At 34.2% G+C, this 15,970-nt stretch overlaps 1 protein-coding gene across 2 annotated transcripts in view; it reads left to right on the plus strand.

Annotated features, from left to right (window-relative positions):
- Positions 1-2,547: 2,547 nt before the first annotated feature.
- The window catches only part of LOC149793111 (uncharacterized), a 41,476-nt gene continuing 28,053 nt past the window's right edge, over positions 2,548-15,970 (plus strand). For both annotated transcript variants that reach the window (XM_089967020.1, XM_089967021.1), the window contains exons 1-2: positions 2,548-3,818; positions 11,349-11,696. In XM_089967020.1, the coding sequence (XP_089823146.1) occupies positions 3,443-3,818; positions 11,349-11,696 (724 nt within the window). In that variant the 5' untranslated portion in view covers positions 2,548-3,442. The remainder of the gene's footprint in view (positions 3,819-11,348; positions 11,697-15,970) is intronic.

Genomic DNA, 15,970 nt, shown 5'->3' on the forward strand with positions numbered 1-15,970 from the left:
ACTTGGCCGGGGATCGAACCCACGACCTCCCGCATCCGAGGCGGACGCTTTAACCACTAGGCCACCGGAGCGGTCAGGTGGTGTAGCAGGTTTGCACTATCACAAGAAAAGAAAAACCCTAGAATAAAATCTCTTGCCAGCAGGAGAGGTACCACTGCTAGGACGCTGCTCATAGACAGTGTCTCCTGCTACTTTTATTTCTTATTCACTGTTCCTGATGATGCCTGCCAAACTTGATTTAAGACTAGTGTTTCCTCCTTTGATGAAATTTTGTTTTTAAAACCTATTTCTAACTTGTGTTTCAAATCTTTTTAAACTAAAAGAGAAATAATCAACTACTGCTGCAGCTAAAAAGTGACTTCTCCTACGACACGAGTAAAAGAGAGAACAGATGTGCTAAGACACGAGTACAAGAGAGAACAGATGTGCTAAGACACTAGTACAAGAGAGAACAGATGTGCTAAGACACGAGTACAAGAGAGAACAGATGTGCTAAGACACGAGTACAAGAGAGAACAGATGTGCTAAGACAAGAATACAAGAGAGACCAGATGTGTCACAAAGTTGACTGGATTTATCCAAGCAAGAACTGTTACAATTCAGTCCATTGAAAACACCTGATTGGTGTCCATAGTCAAGTTGATACAACGTGCTGACAATTAGTGGAGATGAGTTCCAGTAAAAAAAATAAGTGCTAGATAAGATTTGCTTCACTGTTATTGAAACAAAAATATCAAGACGCGCACACCACCATCCTCATCATCATAAACACAATCTACCTCTGAGAAAGGGAAATTAAAGGGCTTCCTCCTCATTTAGCTCATTTTTTTGACATTTTTATTAGTACTGACAAAATCCAGTACTGACAAAATCTTTGAAACAGCACCGACAGAAATCACTGATACTGTGTGTGAATGTTGTATGAACAATTTGAAAGGAACGTACTTTTTCTCCAAGATATAGAAACAATAATTAGGAAAATCTTCAGATATCCTAAACATGCTCAGAAAAAGAATAATGAAAGCAGAAGAGCAGGAGCAGTCAGAGAATCAACATTTTTGACAGGTGAGAATTGACATTTTTTGTCAGCTGAGAATCAACATTTCTGACAGCTGAGAATTGACTTTTTTGAAGCTGAGAATCAACATTTTTGACAGCTGAGAATTGATATTTTTGACAGTGAGAACTGACATTTTTGACAGCCTAGAAAACAAAAGGAGAGAATGATGCACAGACTCTTGCCATCTTCCAAGTCTGAACTTCAGCTGATGTAGGTGCAGGAATCAAAATGTGTTGCATTTGTTCGTCCTGTGTTGTCTTTGACTATCGCAACCACTATCGAACTGAATTCAAATTTAGGAAAACCGAAGATTTCATCAATCTGAATAACAGTATGAAAATCAGTTTTCAGCGTGGACAATGGCAACCCACGAGAAGATACATATTAGCTCGTGTCCACAATTTCATGCGATTGCTACTCAGTAAAGTGAACACGCACCAGAATAGCAAACCAGTGTTATATGAGTTTTAATTCTAACATTGATCATCCATAAGTCAATTATATTTGTTTATAAGCTCATTTGGTTGATTAGTGTTGATAGCTTCTTTAAGTTACATGTTCATATTCATTTCAGCTAGTTAGGAATGATATCATGTTCCTTACATTGGTTGTTTAACTCAATACACATCATTTTATTAAATCCATTGTTGGATTTTATGTACAGGAGTTTGGTGTCAGATTTATTCCCTTTTTCAAAGTCAAATTTTACATAAACATATCATTCAAAATCAAATCACAACTCGGATGATCCTTGTGTGATGGATTGTACAGGTGTGTGCTGGATTGTAGATAAGAATTGTAACATTACATTTTCCCTTGTCACCTTAAACTGTCGACCCTTTTAGTTTCGCCACTGTAATATTACATTTGCCCTTGCCGTTGTAAATACTTTTGTCACACAAACACTGTTGTCTCCATAATATCATTCCCATGTTAAACATACAGAAAAATTCAACATACTTTTTCCTTTGTCACTATAAGCCCCGCCCCCACCCCCACCCCCCAAGGTAAACTGCCGTAATATTAATCTCAACTGCACACCCGTACAACTAATGACAACTACTGCCCTAAAATAGTCCCATGTCGCCTTTCTATTTTGACTGGGTTGTTGGGCATCATCAATGAATATTTTCGCCTTTAATTTTTATTTTGTTGACCTTTTTTATTACCTCAGTTCTATATCCGTTTTACGAGATTTTATCCTCTCTGTTCTATTTTGCCTCGTTTTGCATTGTTTGTACCCCACCCCCATTGTTTCCTCTTTACATTTTATTTCAAATTGTTTGTTCCTTTTCACCACATTTAAGTCTTCTCTTAGCCTCTTTCATCTTATTCATGATACAACACCTTAATGTGCTTAGTGTACGTGTCTTTTCGCTCTTTGCACCTCTTTTCGGTATTTAGACATGGCGCTCTCTCCTTGAAAAACATGAACAAACATGCAGACCTAACGTTCAGTTCGAGGCAGTGACCTAAAACGGGTTAATTCAAACTTTGGCGGCGATATTAAATGCTTTTGAGCCAGGTTTCTAAATATCTCATTTGGAAAATATATAGTTTTTAACTATTTTTTGGGGACAGAAACTCTTATAAAACTTTTGTCAATTCATGTTTGTCGGGCAAGTTCTCATGTTGCCAAGGTATCGTAATCAGATAGCCCAGCGCAGGGTGTAAACAAAGGGTATAGAAACACGTCGCAACTTGTCTCGGTATGTTGACACATGACTTAGCGAAAACAAAGGTCAACAATACACCTCCACACACGGCCACAATTGGGTGTTGTTAAGTAGTAAAGTCCACCCGTTATTCTGTTTCATTCAGACCACCTAATTTTAGTAATTTGAGAACACATTCCGCATAGCCGACTCAGAGTAACGGGATTTGAAACATTACTGTGGTTTCTATGAAGGTAGTCAAGTGTGAAAATGACAAGTCTTGGCATGTCTTTTGTTGGCTGTTGCCAAGGAATGTCGACCTTTGTTTATAACAGTACTGGACGTTGATCTTTAACATCTGATTGTTCCATTAAGAATAATATTATGATGACCTTGATCATCATCATCATATTGACTCCCTGGTGAGAGAGCACTACATATTGTGCAGAAAAGAACAAGGACCTATATGCCGTTCATGATTCAATGGGATTCTCTTAATTTTATGTTGAGTGTTCAAGGAGAATTTCATATCTTCAGAGTTTAATCTTTTCAGGATTTATTACTATGGTAAATCCCTAACATTGTTTAATGTAGTGCATATTACAAGCCATCAACAGTGGAACCCATAGATGAATAAATATTTGAGCAAGTGAAGGAAGTAAAAATTACCCTTGGATTTCATGATTGCAGTTAACTCATTCATCACTTCTGAGTTTTGTGTGCCAAAATGGGAGATAAATCAGATGATGACGTTGAACACGAATCAAATGAATCAATTTTTATGCAAATTAAGCATCTAGAAAAGCAAAAAGCTGATTTGGAACGAAGAAATACTGAGAGACAAATGCTAGAAAAGAAATTTAGGGAACTGAGAAATAATGTTAGTGGTCAGCAGCTGAGCCCAATTTATGAGAAAGGAAGAAGTCAGCCATCAACATCGTATGCTGAGGATAGTATTTCCGTTGGTCGCCTCATTCAAGAAGGTCGTGAACAATTACAAGCTTTACAAAGTCAGCTTGCAGCAAAAATTGAGGGGGCAGGCAGTGAGCTGGAGTTAACAGATCATGAGGCAGAAGAGGAGGAACAGAAAACAAGTAAAGAATGTATGTTATCTCTTTGCAGGGGTCAGGCTGAGACTTGAATTTTAAGGACAAGTGACTTCTGCTATAGGACAAAATAGGGAGAAAAGAGAGCTGAAAAGGGAGAAGTGGAAGAAAAGCAAGAAATTATATATGTGTGTGTGTGTGTGTGCATGTGTGTGTGTGCTTTCATGTCAGTAATTTGATTTAAAATTGGTTTTGAACAATAACAATACTTTTTTTCAGGTAGAAAACTTTCTGTGTTGTATGTATATTATAAGCCCACTTTGTACATGTATAAAAATTATCATATTCAAATGCAGTGTATTCATCCACGAATGTATATGTTTGGATGGATAATAAAATAAAACAGACAAACAGTCATACATATAATTATATTGTTATCAAGGATATACAAGATATCAATTTTATTTTTTAAAAATTATACAATTTTATATAGTGCATTGCATTAAGACCATTAGGATACAATGTATCTACTGTATATACTTGTGTATATTAGCCAAATGATTTGGGGATAAATAAAGGCCTGGAAGAAGGGGGGGTCAGCTTATCCATGGGCGAATGTCTCAACTTGAAAGTTTTTAGGTCTTTTTGTTGACTACTGTAATGGTTGTAAATCTTGGGACATGAAACAATTTTTTCTGTGTCCTATGACATAGGCATGTAAAAAAAAGTAACTTTCAGTGACTCATCAATTATTAAACTTTTATAAAATACTATAATTGATCTTGTTATTATTTTGCATGTGCATATTTTCTGATTTCTCCAACATTAAAGTAAATAAAGATAAAAATAGACTTCATAATTCGCTGGCCGGTTGACTATAAAATACAGTACTTACACAGTGCAAAGCGTGCATAACATCATTTAAATCCTTACTTATTTCCAAACATATTAGATGCAGATTTTGCTTTATTCATTGTTTTGACCAAATTGCATTCTTCAAAATAACATTTCAGCCAGTCCATAGCTGTTTCACATATGTTGAATCATGTACTCACGAGTTACTCATTTTCAATGATATAAGCGATCCTACAAATTGAGGCAATATTTTTTTGTACAAGGCACATATCCATCAAAATTTACATGTTCACGAAGAGTGGTAATAATAAAGGTTAAAATTCTCATAGAGATCAACTAAGATCAACATCAATCAATTTTAGTTTTGTGTTTTAGCTGAACAAACATAACTTTCCACACAATGGAAAGCTTGATGTTTCGGCATCTCCTATGTTGGTAGTTGGCAAATTTGTCTTTCATTTTGGAACAACAGTACAGGCCAGCTAATCATTAAAACCCTGAAACTGGCTTGTGATAATAGGGAATTTTGACTGGTAACTGCACCAGTACATTTATGTGTAATTGCCTTTTATTCCATAATATTAGCACAATTACTGTAGTTTTGTAAAATGGGATGTAAGGCATACATATGAACTTTTCAAAAGCCAAGTAGTGAGACTGAATAAAGAAAGAGATTGGGACCTAAAATTGGGAGGTTTTCCGTGGCATTTTTAAAGCCTTGATCTTTCTGGTCTAATATGCTGAAATTCGCAAAAATACTCGCCGTTTCTCCCTGTGACATGCCCTATTTTCCCCCAGGACGTGCCATATTTTCATATTCTGGTCAGCTGTGGTCAAACTGCACAATAGCTAAAGATTAGTCTTAAATAAACAAGCAAGAAACCCAGTGTGACTAATTAAAAGTTAATCCTTATCCATGCAACTATTTTGTGAAACGATTGGCCCTCCATTGTAATTCAAAGAAACCACGTTCTACACTATTGTGTGTTACGTGAGCACCAGCAATTGAGTGGAAAATAAAGGATTCCCAGTTTTGTTGAACTAAAGGTACCAAAATAGCCAGCCTCATAGTGGCAGCTATTTTCCCCTCTTTGTATATCAGACCTTATTCCCGTACAGTCAACTCATAAAGCATTTAGTATTGTTTATTATAAAACATGTATTCTGAATTAGTTTTTTGAGGACACATTTGCAGTCTGGTATGTATTTTCATTCCTTCTTATAATTTAACGATGGTAATATTGGTATATACAGTATAAAAATGCCAGGTGTTCACTTGTGTAAGTTTCTTTCATGGGAATGGCGCTATAGCATATGGAGTTACAGCATTCGTAGTGATCATTCTTGGGATTGAAATTAATTGTGGATGATTTTATTGTTGTGGTGTATTTTTTTGTTGTGGTTTATTTTTTTTATTTTTGCATTATTGTAGAGGTAAAAAAAAATCATTAATTTACGTGAATAATGTTTAAACTTGACATTATATTTAGTGAAGAAGCGAATTCTTTATTGTAAAGTAATTATTTTGTCACAACAATAATTCACAGGTATTATAACAGAACATGTAGGACTTTCCTTGTTTAGAAGAAATGAAAATCGAAGATATAATGTAATAATCGGGAGTTCTCTGCAAAAATCGGAAGATATTATGAGTTGGTGTGGAGTGACCATGATAATTGGCAGTTTTTTTTATCCTCTAGGTATGAAAGTTGACAGGTTAGGTGTAAGGTCGCTTACATCAAAGCAAATGACAACTCAGCTTTTATGGTATTAGCATAATTTTTGAAGAATTATTTCTGAACCATTATTATTGTATTTTGGAGATATCATTAAAGTTTAGCGCAATGGTGCCCATGATTCATCTCCAACGGATGTACTTAATTCAGTGATTAATCAAACCTACAATGTACATGTCATTGCGCCATTATGTAAATACATTCAGTAGGCTAATTGCGAGCATTGAATCAAACTGTATTATTTGTTCATTGTGTTGTCATACTGGGATAATTACATTTTAATGAATTAGGTATTTACAGTTTCAAAGCAAAGTAAAAACGTAATTACTGGTGCATTGATATAACATGTCCAATGCAATAATACATAAACAGTAATCAAGTCAAAAGGAAGAGGTAGTGTTACAGCAACTCGCAATTGCTAAATTTTTGTCATCGTTCTATCAAACTATACACAATTTAAATTAGGCAGAAACAATAAGAAGACAAAAAATTAAATAAATTACTTTATACCATTTCTTTTTAATAATCATGCACACCAACCTTGAGATAAGTATACATGTAGTTTTTTAATATAAGTTTGCCTAAATAAATGCATTTAGAACTTGCCTCATGCATCTTGAGGGGTCTCAGAGTTGTAGGTCGGTTTATACACAGGTCATGCACTTTTTAGTGTTTATACCTGTTCAGTTTGGGGGTTGGCTTATACGCGTATGGGCTTATACATGAGTATATATGGTAACTTATGACTCCATTAAGTTTCTTTTATAAGTCTATTCATGTCACCATGCTCAATATCTATTGGGATGAAAGCAAAATTGAGTAGAGAGTGATTATTGGTGTTAAAGTGTGTTTAAATATTAGGGGAAGACAGGATCTCTATAAAACTTTTTATATGAAAGCGATGATTATTCATTCTCATAGAAACTTGTAGAAGTGTTTGTCCAACATATTGCATGCTACATGTTTTACAGGTTATCAAATAAATCACATCAGTTGATATGTAGTTGGTATTATCACGTAGAGAAAATACCTCTTTTGTATTAGCGCTACTGAAAGAAGTACTTTCTGTTATGTTTGCACATTGAGAGCACCAGTGTGTTACATTTGGATGATGAAAATTGTTTATTTTTTTCTGTCTGTTTAGTTCTAATTAGAAAATCTTGCAAATTCTTGGGTCTTCTATAAGTGAGAATTGATTTATTTTTGTAAAGTGATTTTACACTGGTTTTATTTGATAAATTTAGGAGACTATAATATTTATTAATTATACGACCTATATTAGGTAATGAAGGATTATATTGTATGTGAAGGGAATTATATTTTTCTCTATTTTACATTCTGCTGTGTTTAAAGCCTCATGTTGAGTAAGATTACGGCTTTGTTCAGCGCAGAATCGATTATATGTGTAAGATGGTGTTCTGGTGGATAATAACCTATCATGGACTGAACATATCAAACATACCAGTAGAAAAGTCAATTCAGGTTTATGGCTTCTCAGTAGGATAAGACATTTTCTCCTGAAAGGCACAGAAAACTATTTTATAACAGTTATATACAACCCTATTTAGACTGCTGTAATAGAGTAAGATGAATTCAAATGATAAAAACACAGCAAAGCTGGCACATCTTCAAAAAAGAGCATTAGTGCTAATATCAATCCAGAAAGAAAGCAAGGAAAATTTTGCTGGTAAGTTAAAAATATTACCTATTAAAGACCAAATCTGTTTGAGAAAAGCCAAATTAATGTACAGGATATCCCATAATAGTGCTCCTGAATATTTGCAATCACTATTCCAGTATAAGCTACCTGGTAAAACTCCCAACCTGCGATCCATGTTTACCAAACAGTATACAATTCCCAAACCAAATAAGGAGTTATTTTAAAAAAAGTTTCTAATACTCTGGAACTCTGCTGTGGAATAGTATTCCAGTTGAGATTAGAAATGCCCACTCTATTTCCTTCTTCCAAACCCAGTATATCCAGTGGCTTCAGAAATGCAGCTAAAATAAATAAATTCCTTTGTACGAGGGCCTCAAGGTAGATTAGTTCTTAGCTAAATGTGTTACCCTCTTTAAATAAGGTCATTATAAATCAAAATTAACATTTACATACTCACAGAATGCAGGTTAATTGTGGAAAATAAATGTATGTGTTAGGATTTAAAACACTTGGAATTTGTTGTGATTGTCAAATTTTCCAGTGAAAGGTTGTATAAGCAGATCATTAGGAAACTCTGTAAAGTATGTAAATTTGGCAATTCTATGTGAATACATGAAATTCCAGAACTCTGTAAAGTATGTAAATTTGGCAATTCTATGTGAATACATATAATTCTAGAACTCTGTAAAGCATGTAAATTTGGCAATTCTATGTGAATACATATAATTCCAGAACAATGTAAAGTACGTAAATTTGGCAATTCTACGTGAATACATATAATTCCAGAACTCTGTAAAGTATGTAAATTTGGCAATTCTACGTGAATACATATAATTCCAGAACTCAGTAAAGTATGTAAATTTGGCAATTCTTTGTGAATACATATAATTCCAGAACTCTGTAAAGTATGTAAATTTGGCAATTCTTTGTGAATACATATAATTCCAGAACTCTGTAAAGTATGTAAATTTGGCAATTCTATGTGAATACATATAATTCCAAAACTCTGTAAATTATGTAAATTTGGCAATTTTATGTGAATACATATAATTCCAGAATGTAAAATGAACCTTGCTTTGTCATTGTAGGATGAATCATTCTCAAAACTGTAGTAGTTCAAGGGTTCATTTATCAGACTAGCATTGTCACTGTTTTTTCTCTCCATGAAATACGCTGCCAAAGTGAAGCATAATACAGTGGCCATAGATAGCATAACACTATGGCTATAGATAGCATAATACAATGGCAAATGTAGCATAGTACAATGGTCATGGATGGCATAGTACAATGATCATGGATGGCATAATACAATGGTCATGGATGACATAATACAGTGACCATAGATAGCATAATACTATGGCTATAGATATCATAATACAATGGCAAATATAGCATAGAACAGTGGTCATGGATGGCATAGTACAATGGTCATGGATGGCATAATACAGTGGTCATAGATAACATAGTACAATGGCCATAGATTAGTTAAGTTCATCTGCAAGCAACATAGATCCTAATGTGCCATCACATAATATGCTGGCAGATCTGGTTCTGTGCAGTTTATTCGGAGTAATCAGTAGAACAAACAATACAGAGCTTAATCTACAGGCACATTGGGATCTTTGTTTGCAATTTGACTCGATTTAAAAGTGAGTATATACTATACTCCATCACTATTTGGAAGATTTCCACCAGACTTTGCAGACATATTCGTCCCTTGATATATCTGGTCCTAAATGAAAATTATGGCTCCTGGACATCCAGCATGGCAGCCATTTTGAAAATCTTGTTATCACAAGTATTCCTAAATGAATCATGACACTAAGACTTATTGTAATGTCTTATTGATTGTGAGTGAAAATAGCACCAATCTGACATCCAGTATGGTGTCATTCCTGGAAACCATCTTATCACTACTTCTTCAAAACGGATGGTCTTATCAACATCGGGTTTTCCATAGAACACTTATAAGGTCATGTTATCCCGAACTGAAAATGCTGCAGATCTGTCATCCAGTATCCACGCCATTTTGCAAATATCATTATCACTACTTTTCCTGGATGGATGGTAAGAACAACATGAGGTTTTCACCAAAAGATTAACACTTCTTATGATATCTAGTTGGTCCTAAACTGAAATGGTGCCATTCTTACATCCAACATGGCCACTGTGGTGGCCATCTAATTCTTGAAAATCTCTACTCCTCCTTTTTGGGTGGTCATATCAACATGTGGTTTAGTTGATCTTGAAAGAAAATGATGTTGATCATTTTATCTTATATGGCTGAAAGTTGGTTTCAACACTCAACAGTTTTATTTTGAATCCATGGAAATTCTATTTGACTAGTAGAACATCAGTCCCTTTGAGGAACTCATACTTGATATGAAGCTAAGACAGTTTATTTTTTATGTGCTTTTTGCCTCTTTGATCTTGGAGTCATTGTCAAGGTATAATCATATAAACTTCTTGTTAAGTTTTGGACTAAAAACATTTCATTGCCTTATATTTCTTAAACCACTAGATGGAATTTGTTTATACACTGGATAAATCTTTATGAAGCTAATATACTCGATTCTGTGGAATGCTCACTCTCCACTTTTGGCTCTGGTGTTATAGTCACATGTTTTTTGAATGCTTTGATCATGACCATGACATGCAGGCTGTCTTGTGTTGCAGGTAGTCTTGTGACATGCAGGCTGTCTTGTGTTGCAGGTAGTCTTGTGACATGCAGGTAGTCTTGTGACATGCAGGCTGTCTTGTGACATGCAGGTAGTCTTGTGACATGCAGGCTGTCTTGTGACATGCAGGTAGTCTTGTGACATGCAGGCTGTCTTGTGACATGCAGGTAGTCTTGTGACATGCAGGCTGTCTTGTGTTGCAGCTCTCTTAAATAAACTGAACTAATTTTAGTCTGTTATAAGAGCATTAAGTACAATAATACTGTGATGAGGTTTTATGAGTAGAGGAGACATTGTACAGTCATGTGGAATGTCTGGATCTTGTGTTAAAAATACCATATATACTTGCTTATAAGAGGAATTCAACAGCAAATAATGTAGGTCCTGATGTGCCATTGCATTATGCAATAGCATATCAGGGTCTGTGTTGTTCCACAGACTTGATGTTTTGTCTAATACGAGTGTCAGGTGACATTTGTTAAGTCCAATTTGTCTGCCTTTAATATAAACAATGCCAGTGAATCAGGAAATATCCTTTTTCTTTCTCCTGATAAATAAATACGCTGTTCTTTTTTCTCATATATAATGGTAAAATTCAGCAAATAGCAAAGAATGCTGGGATTTTTTCCACATTTGTAATACTTTCTTTGATTTTTAGCAGCTGCCATGATGAGTGGACAACACAAACAGAAGCTGCAACAAGAACACAGAGCAGCTTTTGTGGAGAACATGATTCCTGATGACATTTTCAATGATCTCATCTCCAAAAAGGTCCTAACTGCATCGGATGTTACACGAATTAAAGAGAAGAACACAAGGGAGGCAATCAATGAGGAACTGTTGGACACTTTGATTCGCCGTCCGGACAGAGCCTTTTATGTGTTTGTTGATTCACTTAAACGAACTCTTCAGGACCACTTAGCCAGTCTGATAGCAGATCCGCCTCTGACCCCAAAAACTCCCTTGAGTGCCAGAATGGGACAGAAGAAACAGAAAAGAAACAAAGGTATTTCTGAAATAGAAAAGTTATGTGCATTTTGACCATTTTTGTTAAAAAAAATTTTTTTGCTTAATGCAGCTTTCTTACTTATATCGGAGCCCGATGAAAGAATTAGTGAATCTCAATCATACACATCATTTGGAGATTTTCTTGATGAATTTTCATATTTTTTTTTTTTTTAATGGCAGTGATGCAAAATATAAAAATGAAAATCAAACAAGAAGACACTAGAAAAAGAAGAAATGACACTCCCCAAAATGTACATAGAGACAATCACTCCATTTTCACACATAGGCTTAAAGTAATCATTTTTAAGTGCCACAAATTTCTTACATGTCTGCATTTTAGTTAATTGCTGTCTTTTAATAATGTGTTCAAATATATCATGTTTTGCAGACATTTTTTATTTAAAAAACACCTTGGTAAAATCCAGTGTGCAGATTTTATCTAAAACTTTCTTTGAGTTGTTTTTCATACTGTTTACAAGCACACGATAAAATGTTTTTCACATATCTGTAGAAATGTTGCCAAAATTATATGTCCATTTTGACTCGGGGTGGGTATGTCAGCAAACTTTTTCCTAATTTAATTTATTAACTTGTTGAAAATTATTTGTAATCTTTTTCTGGTTTGTGATACAGTATAATGTTTCAGGTATATTTTCCTATTGTAATTTATTTAATGTCACAGTTATAAAATTAGTTGTAGTTATTTTCTGTCTATTGTTTAAAATGTTTTAGATATATTTATGAAAATCAATTGATGCATCAACTATCTTGAATTATCTCTTGGTTATATTTGTGTACATATCATTGGGAACTAGTATTATAAGATTCATGTGTATGCCTATTATATACATGTACTCTTACAGTGCTCCTGTCTCTTAATCTCCACACTTCTTTTACTTTTCTTTGTTATTGTATATTTCTTTCTTCAGGCTTACTCCCCTTTTCTTCTCATACATATACCCCATTTTAATAGCTGAAAATATAGCTGTTTGAGGCCTTTAATTACAGAAGACAAAACTTATGTAGAAAATGAATTGTAAGGTATTCTGTGGGATGATTTCCCAGCCCATGGCTACCTATGTTCAGGGAATATTTATATGTAAAAAAAACTATTTCTACATTGATGTGGTATAGCAAAACATAATTTATAACACATGTACGTTAGCATTTGTTTAAAATGTTCAGAAAAATCCATTAAAAGACTAAATTCTTGTCCTTACAAAATATCTCTATCGATCACACTACCAATTTGAAAGCAGTTAATATAGTGTATGAACATTTTTAGTCTTTAGTTGGAATTGTTCCACAATATTTTAGAGTGGACACCTGTCTGTTATAGAATTACAAAGTACACTCACATAATAGTATTCTATTTTTGATTCATATGTATCTTGTAACAGAAAGATAAATTCCTGACTGATGGTTTGTCTCAGGTGAATAAAAGATTTTCTCTTTGATTAGAGACCTTTACCTTTCATGATATCTTGTCGGTTATGTATCGTGTTGCACATAGGTGTTAACCTGCCAGAGGGCACATTTTATTTTACTCAGTATTGCACATTAGTGTTAAGCTGCCAGAGGGGACATTTTGTTTTACTTAGTATTGCACATTGGTGTTAAGCTGCCAGAGGGGACATTTTATTTTACTTAGTTTTGCACATTAGTGTTAAGCTGCCAGAGGGCACATTTTATTTTACTTAGTTTTGCACATTAGTGTTAAACTGCCAGAGGGGACATTTTATTTCACTCAGTATTGCACATTGGTGTTAAGCTGCCAGAGGAGACATTTTATTTTACTCAGTGTTGCATGTTTTGTTTACCTCAGTCTATAAGTTGATAATGATCAAGATATGGAAATTTGTTACATTTTGAAGAATATTGACAGATTGTTGTGGGAGTATACTATTCCATGTACCATGTACTGTATATGCTTGCTTACAAGTTATGTGCTGGCAGATCATGGTCCATGTTGTTTGTTGTACTGATTACTCCTAACAAACTGCATGGTCCCATATCTACTGGTGCACTATGTTCGGACAGCTCAAGGTCTGTGCAGTATGCGGTTGGTTTCAACTTATAAGCAGGTATATATATGGTAATTTGTACTATAAAATTATGATACAATTTTTTAATACCTGATAAAGCTTCCTCATTCTGGTAGGGTTACATGAACTAGTTATAATTTTAATAACAAAAGTGACTTTATAAGGCATAAAAGTATGCATGTTTCCAGTGCAGTAAGAAACACACATATTTATTTGGCCTAATAGAATCTTCACCATTACGGATTTTTAAATAATGTTCTTGAATTAGTCTAATAGAGGAGTCATATTAATTGAAGGGATTTTTGAAGATAGGGTGCAAAAAAATTGCAACTCAGAAGAGCCAGGTTGTATCCCAATTGTAAATAAGTCATTGTTCCATTATTGCAGTCCTAAGTGCAAAATGACAAAGTAGTAATAATAGTGAAGATGAGTATTCATTGCGATTTTTTCAAAAGAAAGTAGAACAACTTTGCTGCATTCTGCTATATGACATTGTTCAGGAACTGTCTTGTAAATCAATCAACTTTAGAACAAAGTTAACCAACTGTATTTTACATTAAAATGAACTGTGCTTAGTTCACCAGTATACATTCTTCAATTTAGAAAATTTCCGGTGTTGCTCATCCACATGCATAATTTCCCAGTTCCAAGAGTCCCAAGAGTCCCATGTCAGAAATGGTAGGCATATTCCTCTTAAGACTTTCACGAAGTTTGAATTCCAAAAACAGACATATTTAAAGAACCTTTTATTTGAGATTTTTTATATACCATTCTCAAAATGGGGCCGAGGATCTACAAAATTTTGAACTTTTATGCTTTAAAGTGTCAAGGTAGAATTTTTTAAATTCTACACAGTTAATTTGCAAAATATTTCAGAGACAAATTCCTGAACATTTAACTGTTTCAATATCTTTGACTCTTTAAATGCCTTGCTACAGTTATAATAATTTTCCTGGAAGATTGCCTTGGTTTTTTTAAAAACATCTGATTGGGAATACTCAGTACACTGAACATGGGAATTTGCCCCCAAACAGCCAGAAAAATCTCTATTTGTTGATTTTTCTCTTGCTAAATTTATATTGGATTTATTCATAGACCCATGTTTGAAGCATTACAACTTTTGAATTTGATCTAGAGTCCATACCTTATTTTGATTTGTCCAAAAGAGTCAATGTAGAATATAAAACCATACTTGATGGTCATGGGAAAAGTTGAATGTCATCAGCAAATTGAACTTAAGAAAACTTTGTATAATAAATATCTATAATTCCAGAAATGTCTTGATGTCTGCTCATGGCTAATGAGAAAATTTTTAAAGATACAGGTAATACAAATAAAAAGAACAGCTTCCAATTTCATTGGTGTTTATCCATTTTATCAAATCTGATATGAACAGAAGACTAATTTGACTTTACCAAAAGTTTACTATCCTTTGAAAATGATTGGTTAGAACCTTTGCTAAAATTTGGCTAAGCTTTAATAATACAGATTCTGAACAAAAGCCAAAATTTGACATAAACCTAATAGTCAGGAACTTTGGCTTAGTCATAAAGGCCAAAAAACTTAGCTAAAATTTGACACTGCTTTCATATTCCAGAACTTAGCTAAGCCTTTATAGTCCAGAACTTAGCTAAGCCTTCATAGTCCAGAACTTAACTAAGCCTTTATAGTCCAGAACTTAGCTAAGCCTTCATAGTCCAGAACTTAGCTAAGCCTTTATAGTCCAGAACTTAGCTAGGCCTTCATAGCCCAGAACATAGCTAATCCTTCATAGTCCAGAACATAGCTAAACCTTCATAGTCCAGAACATAGCTAAGCTTTGATAGTCCAGAACATAGCTAAGCCTTCATAGTCCAGAACTTAGCTAAGCCTTCATAGTCCAGAACTTAAACTAAAATTTGGCCACGTCTGAATAGATTATCATGAAAGAAGCTTCCTTAATTTTTCTTAATACTGTTATGCATTTATGTCAATATCCAACTTTCTTACCACCACCCCCTAATTTTCATTACATAAGTTTTCCCTTTATGGTTTCATAAATGTTCCATCTTAAATATTGTTACAGTACCAGGCCTAAAGGGAGTAGACACTTAAACATTAATGTCATAGGAGGTAAACTAATGTCATAGCTATTTCTAAAGAATCCCCTGACAAAAATATGAAAGCAAATTGCACATCTAACAGATGTAATTTATTTCCTGACTCTTGTAACAGCATGCATAACTTA

The sequence above is a fragment of the Sinohyriopsis cumingii genome, chromosome 8 (genome assembly GCF_028554795.1).
Source record: "Sinohyriopsis cumingii isolate HCF-2022 chromosome 8, ASM2855479v2, whole genome shotgun sequence".
Lineage (NCBI taxonomy): Eukaryota > Metazoa > Mollusca > Bivalvia > Unionida > Unionidae > Sinohyriopsis > Sinohyriopsis cumingii.